Source organism: Ochotona curzoniae, unplaced genomic scaffold (assembly GCF_017591425.1).
Source record: "Ochotona curzoniae isolate NIBS_2020 unplaced genomic scaffold, NIBS_Ocur_1.0 contig_3432, whole genome shotgun sequence".
In the NCBI taxonomy this organism is placed as follows: Eukaryota; Metazoa; Chordata; class Mammalia; order Lagomorpha; family Ochotonidae; genus Ochotona; species Ochotona curzoniae.
The window spans coordinates 19,870,153-19,893,805 of NW_024465859.1; the positions used below are offsets into that span (position 1 = coordinate 19,870,153).

Consider the following 23,653-nt stretch of genomic DNA (forward strand, 5'->3'; position numbering starts at 1 on the left):
TGACAGAGAAGAGGAATTGTGCCCACCAAAACCAAAGACAAATGTGAGGAACATCCCAGTAAAATAAAGACTAAATCAATGAACATCCCATTGCTAAAATGACAAAACCAAATTACCACCTATATGTATTAACCCTGAATGTAAATGGCTTAAACTCATCAATTTAATGTCATAGATTAGACTAGAGTAGACTAGAGTAAAAAAACAAAACCCATCTATTTGTTGCCTACAGGAGACATATCTCACCAACAAAGATCAGCGGAAACTATATCTCATGGATGTGAATTTTTTTGTTAGTTTTACCTCTTCAAAATACTTTCTTCTCATTAAATTCTTCACTGACTCATAGATCATACAGTAGCACAATTTTCTTCAAGAAGGTTCTTGATTTTCTTTTTCATTTCTTCAGCGACACATTTGTCATTCAGTAGTTGTTTAACTTTATGGTGCTGTTAATTTCTCTTTTTTTCTTCCTGTTGTTGATTTTGTTTTGTGGCTTTTCATTTAAGGAGATGTATAGTAACTGTGTAATGGAGACTATCGTATCTAGTAGCATGCTGTTTAGCTTCATGGCATTGAAAATTTCTATTTTTCCTTCCTGTTGTTGATTTTGCTTTGTGGCTTTTCATTTAAGTGGATATCTAGTAACTGTGTAATGGAGAATATGATATCCAGATGTGAGAATACAATGCAGTATGCATCTCTACTTCCAAAGATGTATTTCCAGTGAAACTGTTTACTCTATCTTGACAGTAGGATCCTGGACTGTGCCATTGTCCATGCCCACAATGATGGACATATGATTGTATATGAAAAACTCTACTATAGTAATAATATAGGGGAACTCAATGAGTAGGGAGGGAATTGGGGAGGGAATTGAGGAGGGGTTAAGGGGAAATCCCACGATCTATGGAACTGTATCATAAAATGATAATAATAAAAAAGGAGTAAAATTTAAAAAAAAAAAAACCTTGATGAGGCTCGTGTGGTGGGTAACACACTAATCCTCCACATGCCGCGCTATATGGACACTGGTTTATGACCCGGCTGCTCCACTTCCAGTCCAGCTCCCTGATTATGGCCTGGAAAAGCTGCAGAGGATAGACCAGGTCCTTGGACCGCTGCACTGATGTTGGCAACCCAGAAGAGTTTCCTGGGTCCTGACTTTGGATCAGCTCAGCTTTGGGCATTGCAGCCATCTAGGGAGTGAGCCAGTGGATAGAAAATAATTAACTCTCCCTCTCACTCTGTACTGCTAAGTTTCAGGCAAAATAAATAAATCTTTAAAAACAAAATGAAGTAATTCTCCCTGTCACCCCCACGTCCCCATTGTATGAAGGGTTCTTTTTCTCCTTTTAGCTGAGCTAAAGCTCATACTGTGAGATTGTCAAGTCAGCTATATCAACTGTTTTTCATAAGTCAGCATTGTATTAGAAAATTCTCGGTTTCCAGGCTTCCTTCTATGGGTGCAGGTGAGATCTGTTTTGCCTGCTACAAACTCACAGAGGGAGACCCAGCTATAATAGCCTGTTGTTAGCAATTGGAATTTAAAGGAATAAGACTCCTCCGGGTCTGAGCCATAGAATTAGGGTCTGCAGGTTTGTGGCCCTGAACTGGCTTCCCTTCACATCCACCAAGCTCGTACACATCCCTCTGTGGAGACCTAGTCAAGTTGTCAGCACAGACGTGATGTTCGCAGGACTTCACCACGACCCCATGTCACTGTCCCCATTCGCTGCGTGCCTTTTACTCCCTAGGAACAGGAGCCCTGCTGGGAGCTTGAGACGTTTTGTCTCCAGTCTTTATAACCTGTCTGCAAGGACTGTTCCCATTTTACAAATGTAGGAAGGATTAAAGTCAGCTTGGTGGAGCATTCTGCCTAAAGGACAGAGCTACTACCATGGCAAGAACAGAAGCAAACCTCTGGATGCAGAGGGCCAGTCTTGTGTGCTGAGCCCTTTGTGTCTATGTAGGCAACCATGTCACTGCTGGGTGGAGGGGCGGTCACCATGCTTTGTCTGTGCTTGGATCTGAGATTGTAACAAACAACTGGATTCTCATAACGGCCTCAGATGACAAGCAAATTGATTTTCTTTTTTTTGGGAAAATTTTCTTTTAATTACATTGCATTATATGACACAGTTTCATAGGCTCTGGGATTCCCCCAACTCCTCCCCATGCCCTCTCCCCATGGTGGATTATCTCCACCTTGTTGCAATATTATAGTTCAAATTCAGTCAAGATTCTTTCATTGCAAGCATATACCAAGTATAGAGTCCAGCATCTTATTGCCCAGATAAATTCAATGGTCTGAAGGTAGAGCTGGCAGAGTATCATCCTGATCAATTAAAAGCCCCAACGTAACAACAACAATTTTGGGAGCGGGGGGCGGGAATCTTAAAAGTAAGGGAAACATTAAAAAACAAACAAGCAAAAATTTCTGTTCCTTATCTATTCTCTTTCCTGGCTCATGCTCTCTTCTCGCTCTACTGTTCAGTTCTCACATCTTTTCCAAGGCAACCTTTCCAGAAGGTTCCAAGGCAATCCTTCCTGAAGCCCAGGGCCAGGTCAGGGCACCCTGTTTTGCTCTTGGCTGTCGAGGTAACAGTTGCTCTTTGATAGCTGCTGCACTCAAAACCCCTGTCTGCCCCAAAAAGGATGCCATGGAGTTCCCTTGCGGTCTGAAGGAGTGAAAAACAGCGCAATTCCCTTTACAGCCCATGTGACGTGGTGACATTCTGTCCGACAACTCCATGGAGTTGGAGGCTCCTTTGGCCAGAGGTGACTTGCAGGCCTCCCGGGCCTAACTTGAAACAGCAGAAAACAGCGCCCCAGCTTTAGGCAGCTGCTTAGGTTACCTTGTACCTAGGCAAGTGTTACACAGCTGGGAGAAAGCAGCCATTCTGGGCCTGATGAATGCCAAGTTTATGTTAACCAGACTGGTGTGCCAGCATCGTTGCCTATTTTATTTTATTTTCTTTCTTCATTGTTTTTCTGAAAGTATGTGGAGATGGGGAGCTCCAGGACAGGACATGCCACCCTGGCTCCTGGGTGCTGCAGGTGCTTGAAGAAAGGGAGTCTGGGGACATATGAGAATAGAATCAGCTGGGGGTATTTGACAGGGGAGGAATGACTTCTGGGGGCTTCCATGTACGTGGCCACTGCCCTTACAGTTAGGCAAGGGAACTTAGGGTAGCTTAGAAGGGTGAAATTGGAGGACATGTCTGGGTGAGACCAAGGTACCTGTGCACATGGGAGGTCTGGTCTGAGCTAAGGAGCATTGTCCACTTTCCTCTGGTACACACAAAAGCTGGGGCTAAGAGACAAATCTGGTTGGGCTAGGCTGCAGTACCAACCCATGAGTGTCGAGGCAGGAAATAGGACATGTCAGGATGGACCATAGCACCTTCTGTAACACAAGAGAAGTAGATCTGGGAGAGATTCTGTAGGGAACTTATGGACGCACTTCTATGAGACTACAGCACCCACCGGTTTGTGTGAGAGCTGGGAGTAGTGACAGACTGAGCGAGGCTATACCACAGAACTTACCCAACAGGAACTTACCTGACACTTTTGGGGGCCAGGGCTGGAAGGAGGCTGAGCTTGGCCATGCTGCATTACCTGTCAACACATGGAAGAGCTGGAACTGAGGAAAAGCCATGCCAAGCAGAGCTGTGGCACCCAATAGCATGTGTGGGATCCAGGGCTGGGAGCAGGCCTGGTGGAAAGAACTTGGGGTACTCACCTACTATGCCAAAGCCCCTGCTGGGGAACACAGTAGCTGGAGTTAAGGGCATACCATGCCAGGCAAGGCTGCAGTACTCAGCATTCGTGTGAGCCATGTATGGTGACATGCCAGGTAGGAGCAGGCTGTGGCACCTGCTATCACCCATAAAAGCCAGGACAGAATGTTGACCCTGCCTAGCTGTGCTGGGCTATAGCCATTGCCAGCAGACACGAGATCTAGGGCTAAGGAACAAGCTTGGTAGGAGAACTTTTGGGATTCTTCTGCTGGGATATAGCTCCTACTGATGAGTACAACACCAAGAGCTGTCATTATGGGTATAGGTTAGGGATAGAGAGGGATGGGGGCTCTAGTACCCACTGGTGTTCATGAGAACAAAAATAGGTGTGAGTTGGGCCACTCTGGGTCACAGCACCCATCAAGTAACTTGGGAGCCGTTTCGGGGGTGGGCACACTGGGTTGGGCTGAAACACCCACTGGTAAGAGCCAGAGTGGGTGCAGGCCAGTTAGACTGGGGCACCATGTCCAGTGGTACCAGGACTGGGGGCCAGCCATGTCAGACCGGGCCACAGTACCCACTGGCTCGCACAACATCCAGGGCTCAGAGAAGGCCTGATAGAGGAACTTGGAGACCTTCCCTACTAGGCCATAGCTCCTGCTGGTAAGCACTAGGGTTGGAGCAGGCTAGACCAGGCTAGGCCACAGCACTCATCAGCACACATGTGGGCCAGAATCCAGGCCAGTGCACACACTGATATGAACAAGAGCCAGGATGCGATGCAGGCCAGACTAGGTTATACTATAACACCCACCAGATCATGTGAGAGCTGGGACTGGGAGTAGGCCAGACTGGGCTAGGCTGCTGTACCCTGCACCAGTGAGAGCTGAGGTAGGGGTAGGCTGGGCTGAACCAGGCAGGAGCACCTGCTGGTGAGTGCCAAGACTGGGAGGTAGGCTATTTCAGATTGGGCAGCAACACTTGCTGGCATGCACAAGACCCAGGGCTAGGAACAGGCCTGATGGGAAAACCTAAAGGACTCCCCTGCTGGACTACTATTTCTAGTGGTGAGTATGATAGCTAGCCAGTTCAGACAAGACCATCAGCTGGCATTTGGGCTGGGTCTGGGACCACATCAGGCTGGACTGGGCTGCTGTACCCACTGACACAATAGAGATCCAGCTGACCTAGGCTGCAGCACCCCTTGGCTGGCACAAGATCCAGGACTGGGAGCAACATTGATAGGGAAACTAGTTACTCCCCTACTACACTGCAGCTCCTGCTTGAGGACATGAGAACCAGGGCTTGGGGCAGGCCAGGCTCATCAATGTGGCAACACCTATCAGCATAAGTATGGACCTGGTCTGGTGGCGGGTCAGGCTGAGCTAAGCTGTAGCATGCATGGTGTTCACAGGAGCTAGATGGGATGTGGGATGGACCACTGGCACATGCAAAAACCTGGGCTGGTGGGGCTTATTGGGGGGCACCGTGGCTAAGCCACAGCACCCACTAGTGTGCCTGAAAACTGGACCTGTGGTGGATTGGGCTGGGCCAGGCTGCAGTTTGCATGAGAGATGGGTCTGGAGGCGGAGCTGACCAGGCAGCTTCATCTACTAGTATGTGCATTGGCTGGTGCAGGCAACAGACTAAACCTGAGCATGCACTAGCTAGGCACTCAAGAGTCAAGTCTGAAGTCAGTCCAGATAAGGTTTCTTGAAGGACTCAAACCCAAGCTACAGGGAAAATCATAATGTGATCCGATCTTGGAGAGCATGTATTGGGACTGGGCCTCCTCAGTTGGTGCCTATGCAGTGGATAGCAGGCCTAGATGCACACTTGGACATGACAGCTAGCTCATCTACACCAACAGAGGGTGAGTGCCTTATCAGAGGAATAGAACAAGTTGGACCACTCTCCTGGCCAAACTTTGCAACATGTCACTGGGCCTGGGTATGCACTAAGGTGGACTTGGTCAATGAATAGACCTTAGAAAGATTTTCTCAACCCTGGAACAACACAGGCAACAACTTCTCAAAACTATCAAAACCACTCAGGTAACACTCCAGAACATCCTTCCCCACACTGGGATCTCTAAGGTGTTATCCCGCCATTTAAGAAGTTGAGTTAGTTTGACAGCAAGGAGAAGTCTGCTCCCCTCCCCTGCCTGCAGACCAGGATAATTAAAGGAGAAGAACTAAAACATTTGTTATGTCCACCTTCCTCCATGCCTTGACCCTCCCCACCCTAATCAGAGGCCAACATGGGCATGCATCCATCTCAATTATGTAAATGAGTAAAAATAAAATTTTTAAAAGAAAAAAAAAAAGAAACATATTTCTGAGAAGGCCACACCTTATTCTGCAGTTCCTTCTGCACCCTAAGTTGTCCTTGGCTTTCATCGCTCTCTATAGTTGTTCTCATCAAAGACTTTCCAGGGGCTGGTTGGTGCTTTATGGGTTCTGTCTCCAGTAATCCTGTAGCTGTCTGTAGAGGAAGATTGTGGAAAGCTGTCTGGAATTGAACATGCTGTACACACTCTGAGTGAAAGTCCACATCCCACCCAGCACACGCGCCTGTTTCTACTTAGCCAAAACAGCCTACCTCCTCTGGATGCAGTGGGAAAACCAGAGCTCTCTGTGGTCCCTTGGAATCAAGGGAAAAAAAAAAAAAAAACCCATTCTTTTGTGCCATCAACATGTGCATCTGTCTCAGTTCTCAAGGATCGAGAACTGGTATTGGACTGGTCATAGTTGAGCACAGAGGGCTTGCCCCTGAGGCCAGCATGGTGACCTAACAGGTACCACTTTGCCTCTACTTACCAAGCCTCCTTAACAGTCCTCTGGTTCTGGAAATAGATGGGAAGGGACAGCTCTCGTTCTGTGGCTGTCACCCATGTGCTGGGCACCGTGCCACTGAAGGCAGCTATGTTCACCTGCACAGGAAGATGGCATTGTTCCTCCTGCGTGGTTGAAGAAGCAAGTTTAGGCTTGTTCAGGGTCACATGGTTAATGATAGTGAACCAAAACAGTGTTTCCTGAGATTCTCTGTGATCTGTTCCCTCCTCCTGAAATGCCAGGCCCTCCCCTTGTTTAGTTGCCCACCTGATGTCAAGTGGAAATCTGGCCTCAGTATATTTAAAGTAAAAGCCATGTGTTGCTGAAGGCATTTGATATCAGTTTATACCAGCAGAGTCTGTACCTCTTTTATGTCTAAGCCCGTTTCCTTGTTGTTTTCAGCTATCCATGGGTCACGGCTCTAGCTCCAGAGGCCACAGAGTGCAAGGCCCTTTTCACCCAATAACCTTGCTGATATCTCAAGTGTATTAGTCAAGGTCCACCTAACAGACAGAAGCCATATGCAAGGATTTGAACAAGAAGGCTTGACTGTAAAGAGTTATGAATTTTTAGCAGGATGTATCTTGTCACTGGTAAAGTGGTCCCTGAAGTTAGCAGGATAAAAACTTGGAGATTGAGACCTTATGGGGACAGAGGCTGCAGTTCACTGAATGGGGAGGTTGGCTGAGGGGAACCCGGGCCAAGGCTGATGCCAGCTCTCCCTTGAATACGCACAGAATTGCACCGCTCACTGTCCACAGGTGGTTGCATTTGTTGGTAATCTGGCAAGAACTTCAGGGCAGTGTCCCTGGAACTTCCTGGAAGGGGAGCTGGCTGAGCTGCCAGAGGGGGCATTTATAGAAATGACTAGGAAACTGCCTGCAGGGGTGCTGGGAAATCCACTAGGATTGGGGCACTCAGAGCCTGAGGGCTAGCGTCCCCAGAGATACCTCTTAGGCTTGCAGGAGGTGAGTGCCACTTTCTGCCTGCTTCCTGGCCAAGAACTTCAGGAGCCAGCCATGAAAGAGGTCCACCTCTGCCAGAACAGCCCACACCCTCCTGTTCTCTCCCCCAAGTGGCCCTCTAGCTTCCTCCACAGGCACGGCTCAACACCATGCCAACTTCACGGCAGGGTAAGAAAGGCTGGATCTGAAGCAGAGAGGCCATGAGTTGGTAACTGGCACACTTTTTTTTTTTTAGGATTTATTTGCTTTTATTGAAAAGACTGATTTATGGAGAGACAGAGAAAGTTAGCACTTTCCATTATATTGTGGTTCCCAAATTCCAACCCAGAGTCTAGTACAGCATTTCTGAAGAGTAAGCCGGACCCCAGGGACTTCCTTGAGATGCTTTCAGAGAGCCTGGTGGTTGGAATTCTTTTCATAATATTCCTAAGTCACAATTTCTCTTTGGTTCTCTTACAAGTACAAACTGGGATTTTCCAGAGGCCATGTGAAATGCAATGACATCATCACTCCGATGGCTAATGGAATGAATGTGTGCTTGTGGATTCCTATGCTTTAGAATACCCTCAATTGGGGCCCGGCGCCATGGCCTAGTGGCTGAAGTCCTCACCTTGAACGTGCCAGGATCTCATATGGGCGCCGGTTCTAATCCCAGCAGCTCCAGTTCCCATCCAGTTCCCTGCTTGTGGCCTGGAAAAGCAGCCAAGGATGGCCCAAAGCCTTGGGACCCTGCACCCACAAGGGAGACCCGGAAAAGGATCTAGGCTCCTAGCTTCAGATTGGCGCAGCACCTGCTGCTGTGGTCACTTGGGGGAGTGATTTATCAGACAGAAGATATTTCTGTCTCTCCTCCTCTCTATATATATCTGACTTTGCAATAAAAATAAATAAATCTTTTTTAAAAAAAATACCCTCAATTGGCATTTCTGATACAGTAAATCATGATGCTGTATGTGTGTGTCCCATATAAACAGAACTTATGATTTTTAAGAGCATAAAAGGAATCTGAAGATAAAATGTTTCGGGACAAACTAATTGACAGCTGGGCTGTTACTGTCTGCATTTTAAATATTATCAGTTAATCCTGTACTAAGAGGATTGGAGGAAAGGCACACTCATTCCATGAGATGTCCTTGCATGCGCAGTTTAGCAGCACAGATGGCCGTCCGTCTTTGCACTGTGCGGGTTTGTGGTAGTGGGTGGTGTCTCGAGCCCCAGCTGTATCCCTGGTGTAGGTAGGGTGTGCTAACCTGAGCGAATCACACAGGATTGACTAGAGGTGGTAGTGTTCTGAGAACAAAACTGTGATCCTGAGAATAGTGTGATAGGGACTCTTCCTGTCACTGTGGCCTTGGTCAAGTCATTTTGCTTCCGTGCCTCTCACTGGGAAGTTGAAACCACTTAATTCCTTCTGCTTAAAACAGTAGAGAGCTGCTAAAGTCCTCACCTTGAACGCTTTAGGATCCCATATGGGCACCGGTTCTAATCCCAGCTGCCCCACTTCCCATCCAGCTCACTGCTTGTGGCCTGGGAAAGTAGTTGCGGATGACCCAAAGCCTTAGGACACTGCACCAGCATGGGAGACCTGGAGGAAGTTCCTGGCTTTGGATTGGTGCAGCACAAGCCATTGAGGCTACTTGGGGTGAATCATCGGATGAAGATCTTCCGCTCTGTCTCTCCTCCTTTCTGTATATCTGACTTTGCAATGAAAATAAATAAATCTTTAAAAACAAAACAACAACAACAAAAAACAATAGAGAGGTGGGAGAGTATGTGTGTGTTGATGAAAATGTGAGATTTCCACCGTGGAGCCTCTGTGACACGGGCTGGGAACATCAGCTGACTTCATCTAATTTGTGACACAGTGCCTTCCCCACGTCAGCTCACAGGAATTGGGAAACTAGTAAATACCTATTTTCTTTGTTTGTTTTTTCAGATTCTCTCTGGCCCAAAATTCGGGTTCCATTGAAAGTCGTAAGGACAGCTGAAAACAAGCTGAGTAACCGCTTCTTCCCTTACGATGAGATCGAGACAGAAGCCGTTCTGGCCATTGATGATGACATCATTATGCTGACTTCCGATGAGCTGCAGTTCGGTTATGAGGTAAGGAGCCTTAAAACCGTATTGGTATGTGTAATGTCTCCTATCACTCACTGTTTGTGTCTCTTACAACAGAGTTTTCCATGTTCTTCTGGAAAGTCATGGTTTCTGGAATCTCCCAGTAGAGTTCAAAGTGTGTGTGTGTGTGTGTGTGTGTGTGTGTGAGAGAGAGAGAGAGAGAGAGAGAGTGAGTTAGTTAGTTATAGAGCTGTTCTTTTAAGCCTTAGGGAAGCCCTGTCCCATGATAATTGTGCAGGTCACCGGTTTGGGGAACTCCCAGGGATAGTCCCAGGAGACATTTTCAAAAGAGCGTCTAGAGCATTTAGCAGGCACTTAATTGATGTCTCCTTGACCAGCACTTCCCCCTAACTCAAGCAGCTGGGCAGCGCAACAATAAAAACATCAGTCAGCACAGAGGCTGGTGACACTGACAAACAGAAAGCAGGCCCTGTTGATGGCTTTCCGTCTCGCCCTCTGCGTTTTAAGTGGAGGGGCTGGCTGCCTGTCTTCAGGGAGAAACAATCTCTCTCACCATTCATTCAATGTGGCTGATGGATTAGGCTGGGTTCAAGGGTTAAGTACGGAGACCAGGAAAGGTCTCCCCAGGGGAAAGTGCCAGAACCCAGGCCTGGTGAAAAGCAGTAGGAATTGATGAGCCCCGTCAAGGAAGATGACCATGCTGACCATCACGAGCATGATGGCGACAGGCAGGGGCCTATGACACCGGGTGGAGTGGCGGGATCAGAGGCATGGGGTAGAGTGGAGAAATCATGTCCTTCCCCCACCCCCACCCCAGGGCCAGTCTGCCTTAGGAAGAAAGGAAACCATCTTATGGAAATTTCTCAGAATTTACTGCATTCACAATTCTTAAGAAATCATGAAATTGTATTAAATGAAACTGTATCTCTCACACATTCTCAACCCCTTAAATTGAAGTGCCTTTTAAAGGATAAAGAAAGAGTAACACCAACTCCATCACCACAATCACCACCAAAAGTTTAGAAGCTCCAGTTTTACCCCAAGTGTTTTTGTTTTGTTTTTGTTTTTACTCATTATTTTCTTTATTTTTGACGATCTTTTCATAGTTAATTAGGGTAAAAAGGTTCAAGGGCTACAGGAAAGTGGGTAAGACTATTATTTCCACATTTTTTTCCTGTATCTGCAGTAAAGGGGGAGGTAAAGGGAAAAGCCCCACCCAGTCACCCACCCATCCCAGGTCCCTGATGAGGGGCATGCTCCTAGGGTCTTGCTCAAGTGGTTTTGATAGTTCAACAGCTATGAATTCCTGCCAGTCTCACCACTCTAAACACGATGAGGTCGCTGAAGAATCCACGGGTTGACATAGTCCATCTTAGAGTATCCGTTTGCCCAGTTTTTCACTGCCAACATATGGCTGGGGGTAGTTGCCGGACTTAGAACCCTAACCATGAAAAGACAGAGGACAGAACAAATCGATCAACTACCCCAGGTATTTTTAATGTGGCTCCCTTTGCATGGCAAAGAAATTGTTATAGAATAGCTTGTTGGGTGATACTAAGGTTGATGTTGTTGCTGACCAGTGAAAGGGGAATAACTCATTAAACCGACATTTGTCTTCTTGGAGTACATTCTGAGAGCTGTCTCACCTCATCACATCTAGGGTTGTGGATGATATTTACTAAACTGTCATTGTTTAGGAGGGCAAATGGCTGACTCGTTGCTCCAGCTTAGCTATAAAACTAGTTGTTTCTCTTCCTTGCATCTGATGGCTTCAATCTTTGCCTGTTGTGTTTTGTGTTTGTGACACAAGTAAGGTGGAAAAATAGAACAATCACAATGATACAGCCAAGAGAAATAGGTGCTACCTTGTGAGTGGCTTCCTGTAGTCTGAAGGAAATCTAATGAAGAAAGGTGGACTCCATGTATTCCTGGAATTTGTTTTTTTAAGCTTGAGTTGAAACACTGAGGTCTCATGAACATTGACACCTGGGTTCCTTTTCAGTCTTGTATTTGTTCCCAGCAAGAAAGAGGGTGTTTGTAAGCGTAATCGCAGCCCTTTAAAGCATGACCAGTGGGTAGTGTGAGGTTCCATGTTACTCCCAAAGAAGAATTTCGCATTAGAGGAGCGAGATCAGGAACAGACCCATCTCCACTGGTCTGGGTCTTCTCCAGACACAGTGACATCCACCTTCACTAAGCAACATACTACGTTCCCATCACAGATCTATTGCCAAAATGAGTAGGTGGGTTTTGCTATCTCGTGCTAAAATTAAGAAAGCTTATGTAGACAGTTTGCCTGAATTCACAGAGCTCCCAGTTGAGATTTAAATGCATGTTTCTCTGACACTGTGCTGTCCTTCCTGAGGGTCTGACCCTGAATGCACAAGCCAGAGATCACTGAGCCTCGCAAGCAGTAGTAAAGCCATCGTTGTGTTATTTGCCCACTGGTAAAGTATTATTAATAAGTTAGGATAGCTCTGAACCAAAATTCCTCTTTCTTCACTGACCAGTTTATGACCATGGATGAGATGTTTGACATCTCTGGATTTTAGTTTATTTCATATAAGATGCCAATGATACAGAGTGGATGTTTGGCTTAATGACTAAGATACTCGCATCCCATGTTAGCATATTTGGTTTGATTCTAAGCTCCAGCACCCAGCCTGCTACTAATACTGACCCTAAGAAACAGCAGTGATGGTCAAGTAATTGGATCCCTGCCACCTATGTAGGAGCCCTAGATTGCATCTTTGACTACTGGCTTCAGCTTGGTCAGTCACAGCCTTTAAGGCATTTGGACAGTGAACCAGTGAGTAGGAGCTCTCTGTTTGTCACTCTGTCAACTTTTAAGTAGCAAGACCACCTACTTCACAAGTTTATCATGTGCCGTGGAGTAAATTACATAGTGCTTGCCACATATGAAGTGCTAAGTGCACTTTCCGTGCGATGGATAGTTAGGTCACGTGCTCTCCAGATGCCATTTTGGCTGCTTCTACTATTGTGAATTACTAATGATTCCACTCATGGCTCTGTTGTGATGTGTGAAAGATTGTCTGCTGCTTTTGCTGTTTCTTGGGGACATTTCTTTCCTGAAGAGGACACTTAGTTTGGTTTAGATCCAAGAAGACAGAGATTATGATTCCTCAAAATCCCATTTCTATGCCAGAGCCTAAGCTTACTTTTTAATGTAGGCATTGGGAACAAATTGATAGAACAAATAAATTAACTAGTTAATAAGAAGAAGTACTTCAGGGGAGTTGTGTTGAAACCAAGAACTACTTCCTTGTGACTTTGACCGTGATCTCTTGGGGTTATATCCATCTTGTTGATTCCCTCACATCCTTTGACACTCAGCACAGTTGTTGCCATCTCAAAGAAGTTCTCTAGAAGTCTCATCTAGGTTAGATTCACAACATGTTGAACCTTTTTGCAATCAAATAATTAATTATGAACTATGTTATGCAGTGTCTTCTTGTTTTCTTATAAAATATAATCACTGTAGGCCAAAAGCCATGGCTGTCTTATTTGTTGCTGTACAAGCCTAATCCAGTTCATTACATTCAATAGTCACTGAATAGTGGTTGATGAGTGAGTAATCGCCATCGTAGGCAGGCAAGTGAAAGATGCAGAACAGCTCATTTCGGCCCGTGTGCACTTGCACTTTGCTGTGAGATGCAATCTGGATACAACCATTTTGGAAAGTTTGCAGTTTAAAATGCGAACCATGTGTCTACCATTTGAGCCAGTCATTCTTCCTATGGACATTTAACCTAGAGAAATAAAAACATACACAAGTAAAGACGGCTATACGAATGCTTGCACGCTGGTGCTGTTAGCAGCTTTGGGTTTCAGTACCCAAAAACTGAAGGAAAAAGCGATGTCTAGCAGCACTTCCACAGATGAACAAATTGTGGTATATCCAAACAGCTGTAGAATACAACTCAGAAGAAATGTAACAGAGGGCACAGAGAAGCTCTCGGGGAGTGGCTATCTTACTTGGGGTAAGAGCTTTACTGATGCACACACATGTCAGATTACATCAGTCACGCATTTTCAAGGTTCAGTTTATTGTTTACTGTTAATTGTTAAAACTATAAAAGAAGCCATATTTGTATTAGCATAAAAAGGATACCGTTGAAAATTTTAACAAAATGTGTAGTAGATACATTTCAGTGAAACATTTGTTGCAGAGAGAAATTGAAGGACAACATGATACATGGAAAAACATTCTGTGCCTGTGGATTCATAGGTTTACTGTGATTAACACGTGAATTCCCTCCTGATTATTCTGTAGATTCAATCACAGTCCCAATCTCTGAAGGCCTTTTTCCATTGAGACTGACAAGCTAGTTCTAAATCTGTAACAGAAATACAACATATCTGGGGCCTGGTGGCATGGCCTAGCGGCTGAAGTCCTCACCTTGAACGCGCCAGGATCCCATATGGGTGCCAGTTCTAATCCCGGCAGCTCCACTTCCCATCCAGCTCCCTGCCTGTGGCCTGGGAAAGCAGTCAAGGATGGCCCAAAGCCTTGGGACCCTGCACACATGTGGAAGACCCAGAAGAAGCTCCAGGTTCCTGGCTTCAGATTGGCGCAGCTCTGGCCATTGAGGCTGCTTGGGGAATGAATGAACAGATGGAAGATCTTCCTCTCTGTCTCTCCTCCTCTCTGTATGTCCGCCTTTCCAATAAAAATAAATATTTTAAAAAAAAAAAAGTTCATGGAAAATGGAGTTAAAAGATAGTGGAGGAGCCTTAGGAAATACACGCAAGGACTGGGGTCCCAGTTATGCTGGAGCTAGGAGCCAGAAACTCCAGCTCTCCTGTGTGGGCAGCAGACTTAAGCACTTGAGCCAGGATTTGCTGCCTCCCACAGTTTGCACTGACAGAAAGCTGAAATTGATAGCAGAACTAGGCCCTGAATCCAGGAACTCTGGGAAGCAGGCATCCCAAAGAGTATCTTAACTGGGACTCCAAACACCCATCCCCAACCATGAACTCTTTAAAACTCTTAGATATGGTTAATTTTTTTTAAAGTATCAGCCACGTCAGTTCAATGTAGACAAAGCAATCTTTTCACTAAATAGTATGGGAACAAATTGATAGCCATTGTTTAAAGAAAATTATGACCCCCCCCACCTCTGAGGTATAGAAAATTTAACTCTAAATGGATCCTAGTCCCAAATATAAGAACTAAAAGTATAAATCTTCTTGAAGACAACACAGGAGAAAACCTTAGTGTCCTTGAGCTAGACAGTAATTCTTAATTAGGATGCAAATCATATGACTTGTAAATGAAAAAAAAAAGTGGGTAAATTGGACTTCATCAAAATGAGCACCATTTGGAAAAAAAACACTTGAAAAACCAAATCATAGACTGTGGAAAGCAATTTGAAAAATCTGTATATAAGGAAGTCTGATTTATTAGCTAGCTTTTAGTACTACAACAAAATGCCTGAGATAAGTTACTTAGAGCTTGCATTTATGAAATCCAGCTCCAAGAAGTGGTCCCCTGAAGTTGGCATCTGAAGTCACTAGGGAATCAGGAAGCAAAGAGGCTGAGTCCTTGTCAGCTTTTGTAACCAGCCCCGTGTGTCATCTTCTGAAGGCACATCCCAATGCCCCAAGCAACTCCCCATAAACTTAACTCCTAACCACAGTATTTGGATTAAGTTGCCACCCGCGTAGTAATACTAGCTCTGACTTTAGATTTGAAATTTTGCCTGAGTTCAGAAGCCATTGCATCTTGTATGTAGAATATTTTTAAGAACTCCCACAACTCGGGCCCGGCGCGGTGGCGCAAGTGGTTAAAGGTCCTCGCCTAGCACGCCCGGGATCCCATATGGGCGCCGGTTCTAATCCCGGCAGCCCCGCTTCCCTTCCAGCTCCCTGCCTGTGGCCTGGGAAGGCAGTCGAGGACGGCCCAAAGGCTTTGGGAACCTGCACCCATGTGGGAGACCCGGAAGAGGCTCCTGGCTTCGGATCGGCATAGTATCGGCCCGTTGCGCTCACTTGGGGAGTGAATCATCGGACGGAAGATCTTCCTCTCTGTCTCTCCTCTCTCTGTATATCCGCCTTTCCAATGAAAAAATAATAAAAAAAAAAAATAAATCTTTATAAGAACTCCCACAACTCAATGATAAGAAAATAATCCAATAAAAAATGGATAAAAATGTTTAAGTGGCCACTTCACGAAGGAAGACATAGAGTAACAAAAGAAAAATTGGGCCAGTAGGATTGCATCTAGTCTGTACAGTCAGTGTCCTCCAGCTGGTAGTATGTCGGAAACTTGGTCCTGAGGTTGTCAGTTTGGAAAACAGTGGGACCTTGAGGAGCTGTGTCCTGGGGTGGAGGCCCTCAGGTCATTGGAAAGGGCTCCCTCAGCAAGGATTGAGGAAGCTGTAACAGGACGCCTATGAACAGGAGTTGTAGAGTGAGCTGAGTGCTGAATCACTCTTTGACTTCCTGCTTCGTGAAGTGCCCCCTTCCTCCCTTTTAGCCCTTCCCACATGCTGAAAATGTAAGGGAGGGGGCTAAAAGGACAAGAAGATAATAACCCCAAGAACCACCCACCACCCCAAAGACCAGAGGAACAAAGGAAAGGAGGGAAAGGCTTGGGGTTCTTAGAACGTTATAGAAGGGGCCCACGGCAGTGGATGAGCTTTAGATGTCCAACAGGGAGCCACTGGCTGCCCCCCAGGACCCTCCTCTGAGGGGACTAGCTGAGGCTGGTCTGGTGAAGGAGGTTAGGATCACCTGCTGCGGCTGGACCTCAGTGCCACCCAGGCTGCAACAAGGGAAGCCAGAATTAATCCCTTCTCCAGGTCCTGGTTTCCCTGTCACTCTGGAGAGTTCCCCTTTGACAGAGCCCAGCAGGAAACCACTCAGCAAAGGTGGAAACTTACTTCAAAATCTCAGATGTAGCATCAGGACACAGAATTTAGGATTAGAGGTTCCGGCCCCACCGTCCAATCACTGGCCCCTCAGCATCCATCCACCGCCTTCCACACAGGATCGTTATGCCTTCCTACCAGGCTGCCGCTATTCTTTATGCAAATACAGCGCTCTCATTCCCTCTCCCCGGAAAGGTCCTGGTGGTCATAGTGTCAAGCCCTGCACAATTGGTACTCTTTAATTTAGCCACAGATCACTTGAGTATTTTTGTGACTTCAATTCACCTTCTGGATAAGACTGGATAAGCACATTCCATTGTGCCCTTGCTAATTATAACTAGAAGCCCTAGATAACATACTTGGGCATGGGAGGTGTTGGGGTGCAGCAAATTAGGCCGTTGCTTATGACGCTCACCTTCTGTGGCAGAGTTTCTGCTCAAGTCCTGGTTCTACTTCTGGCTCAGCTTTCTGCTGACACAACAGGGTCCCCCTGGGGGACCCCTAAAATGTTCCAGGCTCCTGGCTGCAACAGCCAGGAGTAAGCCAGTGGATGGGATGTCTCTCCATCTCCTCCTTCCTCTCTCTCTCCCTACCTATCACATAAATAAATAAATAAATAAACCTTTAAAAAGAGAAAGGAGAGGGAGGAAAGGAAAAAAGAATATTTCTTTATTTTCTTTTCTTCTCCCCTCCACCCCTCCTTGTGGATCCAAGCTTTGGTGCTGGAGAAGCCAGATAAGACTAACCTTAATAGGTACAGATTTAAGAGAAGAAGAAAGTCCCACTTTCTCTCTCTGGGAGAGGAGTGGCCAATGGATACGGCCTTTGCGAGTCTAGCAGCTCTACTTACAGAAACCATACTTTATTATTATTATTATTATTATTATTATTATTATTATTATTAAGTCAGATATACAGAGAGGAGGAGAGACAGAGAGGAAGATCTTTCATCTGCTGATTTACAGCCCCAGTTGGCCACAATGGCCAGAGCAGAGCCGATCTGAAGCCAGGAGCCAAGAGCTTCTTCGGGATCTCGGTGCAGGGTCCTAAGGCCTTGGGCCTTCCTTGACTGTTTTCCCAGAGCACAAGCAGGTAACTGGATGGGAAGCAGGGCTGATTAAAGCTAGCACCCATATGAGATCCCAGCGCGTGCAAGGCAAGGACTTTAGCCATTAGGCTACTGCACCAGGTGCTCAGAAATCACACTCTTGCTAACTGCACTGTGGTCAGGCAGAACCCACCTGCCACCCCGACAATACAATGCTAGGAGACAGGTCAGCATGCATATGCACATGTACACACACTCCGCTTGGTGGAGCCATTCCTGCGCTGCCCGAGGTAGATGTCAGCCAGGAGGCTGTAGGGAAGTGTCCAGTCGCCATCTCCAGCCTGTACTTGGCTTGCACAGGCCACAGAGGCAGCTCCCAACCCTTCCCACCTGGAGAGTAGAGGGAGGGAACTGGGAAAGGGAGTCTGAAATCTGTGTGCGGTCCCCAGCCTCTCCTCCCCTACTGTCTCAGGACGCCTAGACTTTGAACTGACTGGAATCCATGACAGTAATGGGTGGGGCCATGCCCAGGCCTCTGGGTAGCAAACATTTGTGCAGACCAGAGTAACACTGCAAAACTTGAAAAGGCAATTGGACGATCAGTACACAGCCAGGTCATGCATTCTGGACCTGCACTGCTTGCTAACATAGGAAACTAAAGTGGAAACCAGCATCTTCCAACAGCTTCTGCAGTGCTCCAAAATTGCTTACAGCAGAAAGCAAGAGAGCTGCCACTTCAGTGGGAAAAGGTAACTAACAAGAGCCAACACCACAGCGACACAGAGGTTGGAATTTTCTGAGACAGATTGTAGAACAATTAGTACCCAAAGAAAATCTTATATGTGATTGTGTTGAAACAGTTGGGAAAACTCTCAACAAACAGAGTGGAAATTTTTATGATACCACAAATTGAAAACTAACTGGGTGGGCTGAGAATCAGAATGGAGATGATGGGAAAGAATTGGTGAACTTGAGGACAAATGAGTAAGAATCACCCAGGATGAACAACAAGAAGAAAATAGATTTTTAAAAAAAGTGAAAAGAGCCACAGGAACCTAGTGGCACAATCACAGAAAACATGATATTCCAGTTTCAGAAAAAGAAAGAATATAAGGGTGGATAAAATATTTTTTAAAAGAGGATTGGAGACATCCAAAATTTGACAAAAAAACAATCTCACAGACTCAAGAAGCTGATGAAACCATGAACACCTGAGAGTCATGGTAAGAATAAATTACAGCAATTCTTAGTGTTGCAAACAGAAATCAGGGCCAGCAGTGTGGCCCGGTGCATTAAACCGCTGCTTGCCTATGATGCTATGATGTTGGCATTCCAGGTTCACTCCTGCTGTTCCACTTGCACTCCAGCTCCCAGCTAATCTGCCCTGGAAAGCAATGGAGGATACTTGGTCCCTGATGCCCATGGGAGACCCAAATGAAATTCCAGGCTCTTGATTTTTCTTGCTGCCATTTGAGGAGTCAGCCAGTGGGCAAATTGCTTTATCTGTCTCCTTATATAACTCTGCTTTTCAAATAATGAATAAATCTTTTTTTTAATATATATACAAATTAGGAGAAAGAGGAAAATAAATTGGCTTTTATGTGCAAACGTGCATAAAGAAGAAAGCATGTGCAGCTGCCAAGTTCTCTGTTCCCGTTGTTGGGTTTTAGAACTTGCTCCACCTTCTCCCATTCCATGTGCTTAGTCCTCGGCCAGCTAGCTCCCTTGCTTACTGACCGATGACTCGGTAATGCCTCTGGTGTTATTAAGACTCTCCATGCCTTCCTGCATCAGTTTTGATAGGTTGTGTTTTTCAATGACTCATTCAGTGTTTCCAAACTGTAGAATATGCTGGTATAGAATCATTCATGAAACCCTGCCGTGGTTTTAAAGCCTCTTGGGTTTTGCAGTGGTGTGCTCATTCTCATCCTGCTTTTGGAAATGTTTGCTTGTTCTCTGCCTTGATCAGTCTTGTTAAAGGTTTATCAATGCCACAGTCTTCTCTAAGACACAACTTTGGGTTTTCCTGGCTTTCTTCTTGCATGTCTGTTTTGCACTTCAGCTAATACTGCCGTTCTTAACTCACTCCTTGATTTGCATGAGTCGCTAAACTTTTCCTAGTCTTGTGACTTGATAGCCTAAATCATTGATTCCTATATTTATTTTCCTAATAGCCATTTAAAGCTGTACTTTTTAATTAGTATTCTTTACTCATGCCTGAGTTGTGATCTGTCGTGTTTTTACTATCCTTAAGTTCAGAATAATTTGTAATTTCTGTTATCTTATCTTCCTTGACCTATAATCGTATAAAAATGCATTACGTTTATCAAAGTAGTCCATCTGTTTCTTTTTGATTTCTGGCTTTATTCTACTGCGAGCAGAAAACATACTCTACATGATCTCATTATTGTGAATAGTTGAATCTTATGGCTCAGTAAAAGGCATATTTTGGAAATTCTATATGCCTAAGAGGAGAACATATTCAACATATTCTGCAGGTGTGGATTTAATGCCTCAATCCATTAGGTGGGGTTAGCTACCTTAGCACCTTTAACTCTTCTTATTTGAGAAGCAGGGCAGAGAGAGCGTGGTTGAGCGTGCCTATTGGCTACCCAAATGCCTGCAAAGGCTGGAACTGGAGCCCAGAACTAGGAATTCAGTCCAAGTCTCCTGCAGGGTTGCAGGAACTCACCTGTCTGAGCCATCACTGCTGCCTCCTGGGGTCTACAGCAGCAGGCAGCAGGGAGCAGGAGCCAGTGTGGGGAGGCAAACCCGGGCAACCTTCCCATCCATTGGGCGAGAAATCATTGCAACACTTTGAATGTTCACATAATCCAAACATTCCCCTGTTTATCTTTCCTCTGAGAAAAGCATCTTTGTTTCTTTTCTTCCCCCATAGCCATTATCATTTCTGCAATAGTTAAACACATTATGCTAGTTTAAACTTTTTAAATGTCTAAACACGGTGTTTATTATGTGAGAATCAAAGACCAGCGATGAAAGAAACTGTTTATTGTGGTTCCAAAGAATTTTTAGAGACATCAGGAGAAACAGGGAAGTCTCCCATTGGGGAATTTTTCATCAAAGGGAAGCCAGCCATCGTCTTGCTTCTAGAGTGGTTTACTAGTCCTGCCTGGAGATGGAATGGACCACATGACTTCCTGAAACTCTTGCTGGTGTCACAGTTCTCAGGACAAGCGTGCAAGGTGTGATTTCGTGAAAGGGGTGAGGGACAAACACTGCTGTGCATAAAAAGCAGCAGCTGCCTTCACTTTCTTATGAAATGCATGAGGATCACGAACGTGAGCAGCCCAGGTCCTTGGCAGCTGTGGCCATCTGCGTATTAGAGGTTGACAGCAGAGTACGGAACTCCTCTTAGTGGAGGAAGCCACAGCAGAATATAGTGACCAGAGCTGGTTCTGTTCATGATGCTGACGGTACCTATTCATAAACACAATGTGTATAGATTCATTTCTTAATGTGACCTGCGTGATTTCCACACATGTAAGGACAGCTTTAAGGCCGTGTTGTGGCACAGTCAGAAGAATGGATTCACAGATGGGTTTAGAAACATCAGATGACAGCATGCAGAAGGGGCCCAGAGCTTACAGGAAAGGCCAGCTCTTGCACCACATACTTCCTAAGCTACAAGTGTAAGCCATGTCAAGGTCACCGGTGCTGGGAGAACTGCTTGGATGTTGACAGTGAGTCCTAGAATCCTTTTCCAGGCAGAAGTCATTAGAGCCACCACAGGCCTTGCCCAGCCTTTGTGAATACCATAGCACATACAGGTGATGCTGGCTGTGCCCTCTGGAGCTTGTGGTCAGGACTGTTTTACCCCCTCTGAGGCTCACCCCGGCCTCACTGCTGACAGGCTCAGAGAGTCAGATCCCCACCTGCCTTTGACCCCTTCATGGCACCCAACTGGAAGGCTCTGTGTAAAAGGAACAGGAATGAGGGAAGAGCAGGGAGAGACGAGCATTGTTCTGGCATAGCGTACTAAGCCTCCGCCTGCAGTGCCAGTATCCCATATTGGTGTTTGTTCAAGTCCTGGCTGCCCCACTGCCAATTCAGCTGCCTGTTGATGGTATGGGAAAACAATAGAGTGTAGTTCAAATCCTTGGGTCCCTAGCTCAATATGGGAGACCTGGAAGAAACTTCTGGCTCCTGGCTTTGGATCAGCTCAGCTCTGACTGTTGCGGGCATTTAGGAGTGAGCCAGCAGATGAAAGATTTCTCTCTTTGTTTCTTCTCCCTCCATAAAACCTGCCTCTCAAATAGAAATAAATAAATATTTTAAAAAGCAGGGAGGAGTAACACAGGGCCATAAGAGCACAGGCCCTTAGAAGGGATCCTGGCACCTCCTGGTCCATCACTGAAAGGTTAACTGGTACCCCAAAACATCCACTGTGGCAAGTTCTTGGCAATGCAAGGCCACACCGCAGAGGAAAGGGCTTTCTTCCTCCAGTATCTGTGGCTGGAGCCCACGGGCACCCAGACGCCGTGCTGTGCATCGTTATTTACTTCATGGGCAGGAGACACAGGGGTTGCTCGCCCTGTGAGAAAGGCGCGTGGCTTCGGGAAATGCACATGAATGCACATCCAGCCCCAGATTGGGAGCTAGGCCTGCTTCTCCCTGGCCCCGCCTGCCTCTGGCTTGTTTGACAAGCCCTGGTGAGCTACCAGATGTGGGCTTTCTTCTCGGCGCGGGAGAATTTATTTATCTGTTTGTGTGTTTTACCAGGGAAGTATCTATTGAGTTCTTGGTTCTCGTTTGCAAGGGGTTCCTGGGGGAACAGTAGCAGCGTCTAGTGTTACTCCAATGTTGGATATCTTTCTTTCTTTTTTTCTAAGTTTGTCTGCTTTATTTAGGACCTAAAGAACTGGGAAATAAAAAGCCACTTATTCTCCTCTCCCCCACCCTCAGGAGAGACGGTTTAAAACATATGGTGGAAAATGAGCCGTGGAGACTTGGCTGGATGTATGAAGCCGTGGATTTATTTTTCCCTTCATACTTTGATCCACATTTCCAGCCATAAAAATTATTAGTAGCACTTAAGTGTTGAACACTTTTCACCTGAGAGATGTGGAACACTCTTGGCCGATAGTCCCCATGATAAAGTGAGTACTTCCGGTGGGCGTGGGAGTCTGCCCAGAGCGGCCAAGAGCCGTGAGGCGTGCAGTTCACTCGATGCTCTCCACGCACAGCCAGCGTTCCTGTGGGTGAGTGAGTGCTAATAGGTGGTGAGAATGTATTCATATTAATTTGTTCAGAATGTCCCAAGGTCATAGCAGGTATATGTTCACAAATAATCAAGGCAAGGCAGCAGAGCAGTAGGGGTGCCCCCTTGTTTGTTTCATAAGGACCATAGGAGAGTCTTGGTCTTCTGATGTTGGCGGCTTGGTGTCTGGAGTAGAATAAGAACCTCAAGCAGAGACAGAGAACTCGAGTGGCTGTTTTGCTTCAGTTAATAGTGGACACGGGATTGGTTAGGTAAGAGGGCCAGCTCATACACAAGCTCAGAGGCCAATTGGAAAGTTCCAGGTGATAGGTAGGCAGTAGAGATGCCATGCAACAGCCAATGTGGTAACACAGTGGGATAGAGTTATGATGCTGGCAGCCCACATGGGTACAGGTTCAAGTCCCAGCTGCTCCATTTCCGATCTAGCTCCCTGCTAGTGTTCCTGAAAAGCAGCAGGGGACAGCCACAGCCAAAGCAGTTGGGCCCCTGTATTCAGGTGGGAGACTCCAAATAAGCTCCTGAATTTGTTTCTCTTACCTGGTGTGGGCTGTAACAGGAGGTCTGGGAGTCAGTCCAGCAGCTGGTGCCATGCCCCAGCTGCTGATTTGTGGGATGCACACAGCCACCTTTCCCAAAGCTGAGCAGGGCCAGTTTTGTGTGGATCTGACACTAGAACATGACCCTGGAGCCCCATCCATTTTGCTGTAGCTGAGCTTTTTGAGCACTTACGTTTCTTGGGCATTGTGGTGAACCCGCCAAAGGAGTTGAGTGCTGTTATGTCCTCTTTGGGTTTGGGGAGTAAGTGACTGGCAGTTTCTTTGGGTACTTTCCTGACCCTGGCCATGATGG

General features: G+C 46.2%; 1 protein-coding gene across 1 annotated transcript in view; it reads left to right on the forward strand.

Annotated features, from left to right (window-relative positions):
• The window catches only part of EXT2 (exostosin glycosyltransferase 2), a 145,164-nt gene that overhangs the window by 95,816 nt on the left and 25,695 nt on the right, over positions 1 to 23,653 (forward strand). The window contains exon 10 of the mRNA XM_040980143.1: positions 9,479 to 9,645. Coding sequence (XP_040836077.1) covers positions 9,479 to 9,645 — 167 coding nt within the window. The remainder of the gene's footprint in view (positions 1 to 9,478; positions 9,646 to 23,653) is intronic.